The following is a 4,478-nucleotide window of genomic DNA, read 5'->3' on the forward strand; positions in this document are numbered from 1 at the left end:
GGGGAAGTCTCCAGCACGAGACCTGTGGTCCGACTAAGGGTCCAGCCCTCGGGCTCCTCACACCGAGGTCTCCTTCCAGCTCCTTTTCCTTCTCCCGAGCTCCGCGGGACGCGAAGAGGCTCCGGGAAGGCGTGTTTCCGTCCTGGCCGGCCAAAGGCTCCGCAGCCCCCGCCTCACCCCGGGCGCCGCTCCCCGCTGGGGCCGCCGGGGAGTCCTCCTGCCGCCGGGGGCGCTGTGGGTCGCAGTGGGCCTGGCTGCAGATGCGGTGGCGGCCGCGGAGCGCCTGGGGCGGGGGATCTGCGGGCCCGGCGGAGGGAGCCCCAGCCCGACACCGCGCCGCCGCCGCCGCCACCATGGGTAAGGGGAGCCGGCCGAGAGCGGACGCCCGGCCCTGCCACCCCGGCCGAAGGCCGCAGCCGTGGGAGGTGGACTGCGGGTGGGGCTGGGGCGCTGAGGCCGCCAGTCGGAACAGGGGCCCGAACGCGGGGTGGGCGGGGACAGCCTGGGACTCGGGGGGCTCCGGGGGTCGTCATGGCAACGCACCCCCCTCGTTTCCTCCCGCTGTCGCCTCGGGTCTGGGGCCTGCTGGCCGAGGGTCTGAGGTTCCACCGCTTCCAGGGAGCGAGGACCGGGCCAGCTGGAGTGTCGTTCTAGGGTCGGGAACGATCCGGGACGGGCGATGACGTTTCAACTTTGGGGGTGGCGGAGGGAAGACGTGTGTCAGGTTTTGTCCTGGGTGCCCGACGCCGTGGGCGGGAGAGGGGGAGTGATGATGCGCAAGACCTTGGGTGAGCGCTCCGCGGGGGTCCTTGGGGAGCCCCGAGTTCTTTAGGCAGCCTTGCTGGAGGACGGCGTTCGAGGAAAGATAGGCAGGGAAGGGGCTGTAGGCTCCGGCAAGATGCGAGGACTGGTCCTTTGCCGCGTCTCCCGGCGCACTTTCGGCCGGGTTTGAGGGGGTCGCATCCGGGCGGGAAGAGTCAGCAAGCCCAACCGGGGCGGGGCCGCGGTGTAAACGCCCCTGTGCTTGGGAGCCGCTGGTGCCCCCAGCCCCAGCAGCTGCAGAGCCGCCCTTTGTGTGGCTGTCTCGTCGCAGTTATGGATTGTGCATGCTGTTAAGGAAATCGAGAATTGCCCCATATTACGAAACATCAAGTGGTTTTTGCCCCCTCCCTCCAAAATGGGAATCAGACCACGGTGCAAATCTGAAGAAATGATGTCGTGTGTAGGCATTTCCACCAGCCAGCTTGGTCTTGGCAGTTGTGGCTGTTTGCATTTTAAATTGCTTAAGACTGAGCGTCAGGCTTCACGCCTACCTACCTGAGATCACAACTAGAATACCGAGTCCGGGGACTCCGCAGTTTTGTTCAGTGGAGGGAAATTTTGATTATTTGGACTTGTAAATTTGTCAGAGATTATGAAATGTTATACTAAGTGCTTTGTTATACTAAGACCAGAATTTGTCATCTGTTTTGTTGAGACTATTTCTGCCCGTCTCAGCAGTGATGAGATGATGGGAAAACATCTAAATTACTAAGTAAACTGAGGATAAAATTTGTGGGGAAGAAGGTAGTTGTTTTTGTGATTCTAAAGTAACAATTAAAAAATCAAGCCATTAAAAATATGCATCTATTATTAACTTCATATTCAAATTGGAAATGGTGGGCATCAGCTTTGTGGAAGGAAAGGGAGCTTGATTGAAAACTGGTCCCTGCTATTATTTCTTGGAAAAGAAAGGAGTCACGCAATACAGAACTATAGTCAGAATGAAGAAACAAGACAGATGGTTAAAATGAATGAAAGCGTTTGGTCTTCTGTATCCTTTTGTCAGTGCATTTTACTTGTTATATTTTTTGTGGATGATACTGAAATCTTAGAATTTTAATTGGCGCCCCCCCCCCCCGTTTTTTGCTGGTTTATTCTGGACATTTTAACCTTAGAATTAATCCTTAGACTACACCTGCTATCCCCTTTTGCATGAGGCCCTTAAACGTGTTGTCTGTGACCTCAAAGATCATTTTAAAAACTCATTCTCTATGAAGAGGTACCACAAAAACAAAATAAATTCAGTAGAATGGCAGATTTGTAGGATCTTGGCAGTAATGAATAAATGTTGGCTAAAATGAGGATGATGGTTTTCTATAATATATGTGAAACAGACATAAAGAGAAATTAACTCAGGGTATAGTTTAGTTGGGTGACAGTTTGCTGACCAAGGAAAAGCAAAATATTATTGTTTTTATAGGATATGGGAAGAGTTTGTGTATTTTTCATTGTTATGTCTTGCAAATGATGTTCGACTCTTTTCTTGTGCTTTCAGCTGCAAAAGACCCCACAGCTGTAGAGAGAGCAAACTTGTTAAACATGGCTAAACTGAGTATCAAAGGACTCATTGAATCTGCTCTAAGTTTTGGTCGCACTTTGGATTCTGACTATCCTCCCTTGCAGCAGTTCTTTGTTGTTATGGAACATTGTCTGAAACATGGTCTTAAAGGTATCATGAGATTTTTAAAAATTTAACTCACTTTAAAATCTCCCCCTTTCCATTTTAAATATACTTGAAAATGTGGGGTTCTTTTTAGGCCACAATAATTGTTACTTTGCATTAAAAAATACTGAATCAGTTGATTTGGGGAGGAAATCTCTCACAACTTTATGTTTTCTAATAGATGGTCTTCAGAAAATGCTTAGTTGTTAATATTCTATAAAAAGCCACTCCAGGCGCAGTGGCTCACACCTGTAATTCTAGCACTCTGGGAGGCCCAAACTCTGTCAAAAAAAAAAAAAAAAAAAAGAAAAAAGCATATTTGATTTTTAAACTTTTTCAACATAAATACTCTGAACTGGTTTCCATTTTCTAGGACAATTACAGTTATTTTAGGCCAGGTGAAGTGGCTCACTCCCAGTATTTTAGGTGGCCAAGGCGGAGGGATCACTGGAGGCCAGGCACAGGAGTGCTAGGCCAGGCACAGGAGTGCTAGACCAGCCTGGGCAATGTAGCAAAAAGACTTATTTTTGAGACATTGTCTCACTTTGCCACTCTGAGAGTGCTGTGGCCTCATAGTTCACAGCAACCTCAAACTCTTGGGCTGAAGAGATCCTCTTGTCTCAGTTTTTTACATGTTTAGTAGAGACTGGTCAGGCTAGTCTTAAACTCGTGAGCTCAAGTGATCCACCCACCTCAGTCTCCCAGAGTGCTAGGATTATAGGCATGAGCCACTGTGCCCAGCCAAACAGTTTTTTTTTTTTAATTAGACAAGTACAGTGGTATATACCTGTAGTACCAGCTCCACAGGAGGCTAAGGCTGGGGGATCACTTGAGCCCAGGAGTTTGAGATTACACTGAGCTATGATTAGGCCACTGCATTTCAGCCTGGGTGATAGAGCAAGACTCTGTCTCTAAAAAGAAAAGAAAAACTTTACTTTTTAAAAATAGCCATGATATACATCTTTATTTTTCTCAGGTCTGTTGAAATGGAGTTTTCCAAATGAAGACCAAAATAGTTAAATTTAAACTTTTTAGAATTTTTTCTTTTTTCTGTCTTGCTCTGTTGCCCTGGGTTGAGAGCAGTTGTGTAATCATAGCTCACTTCAGCCTCAAGCCTCAAATTCCTGGCCTTAGCCTCCCAAGTGGCTGGGACTATAGGTGTGCATCACCATTCCCAGCTATTTTTTTTCTATTTTTAGTAGAGATGAGGTCTCACTCTTGTTCAGGCTGACCTTGAAGTCCTGACCTCGAGCAATCCTCCTACCTTGGGCTCACAAAGTGGTAGGATTATAGATATGAGCCACTGTGTCCCGCCTTGAATTTGTTATCCTTTGCTTCTTAAAATATAGTGAGCACATCCTAGCAGTTGTAGGCTTATCTTGATGAATTATAAAGCTACATGTGCTTGTGATTTTTGCCCTCCAGGAAAGTTGCCTATCTTGGTTGTCCTTGGGTGATGCATGTGGTTGGTACACTGTGTCTATGGGAGATCTGATCAGTACTAAGAAATGTATAGAGGTTTCATGATTTCTTATTACCCAAATCCCAGGATAAAGTAAAAACAAGTATACAATTTTTCATATTTAAAATTAAAATAAGTTTTGGTTTGTGGTTGGTTTATTTAATAGACTTATAAAGATCAATCATCTAGGGCTACCAGTCTTTATCTTGGTACTGGTAAGGAATGATTGGAGTTATATTTTTACTTTAATTGCCTGCATATTTGATATGAAAGAATGGTTGAGGGCAGTGCCCGTGGCTCAGTGGGTATGGCACCGGCCCCATATACAGAGGGTGGCAGGTTCAAACTAGCCCTGGCCAAACTGTAACAAAAAATAGCTGGGCATTGTGGTGGGCGCCTGTAGTCTCAGCTACTCAGGAGACTGAGACAAAAGAATCGCCTAAGCCTAAGAGCTAGAGGTTGCTGTGAGCTGTGATTTCACAGTACTCTACTGAGGGTGATAAATTGAGACTCTGTCTCTAAAAAAAAAAA

The 4,478-nt window shown here is 47.1% G+C and overlaps 1 protein-coding gene across 6 annotated transcripts in view; it reads left to right on the forward strand.

Moving 5' to 3' along the window:
* The first annotated feature begins 247 nt into the window (after positions 1-247).
* The window catches only part of RUFY2 (RUN and FYVE domain containing 2), a 49,516-nt gene continuing 45,285 nt past the window's right edge, over positions 248-4,478 (forward strand). For 2 of the 6 annotated variants that reach the window (XM_023509648.1, XM_012801376.1), the window contains exons 1-2: positions 248-357; positions 2,318-2,491. In XM_023509648.1, the coding sequence (XP_023365416.1) occupies positions 261-357; positions 2,318-2,491 (271 nt within the window). In that variant the 5' untranslated portion in view covers positions 248-260. Of the gene's footprint in view, positions 358-638; positions 789-2,317; positions 2,492-4,478 lie in introns of those variants that run through there. The other 4 variants (XR_002771746.1, XM_023509649.1, XM_012801378.2 and 1 more) reach the window with 3 other exon arrangements.

This window comes from Otolemur garnettii, unplaced genomic scaffold (assembly GCF_000181295.1).
Source record: "Otolemur garnettii isolate 467f Iridium unplaced genomic scaffold, OtoGar3 scaffold00008, whole genome shotgun sequence".
NCBI lineage: Eukaryota > Metazoa > Chordata > Mammalia > Primates > Galagidae > Otolemur > Otolemur garnettii.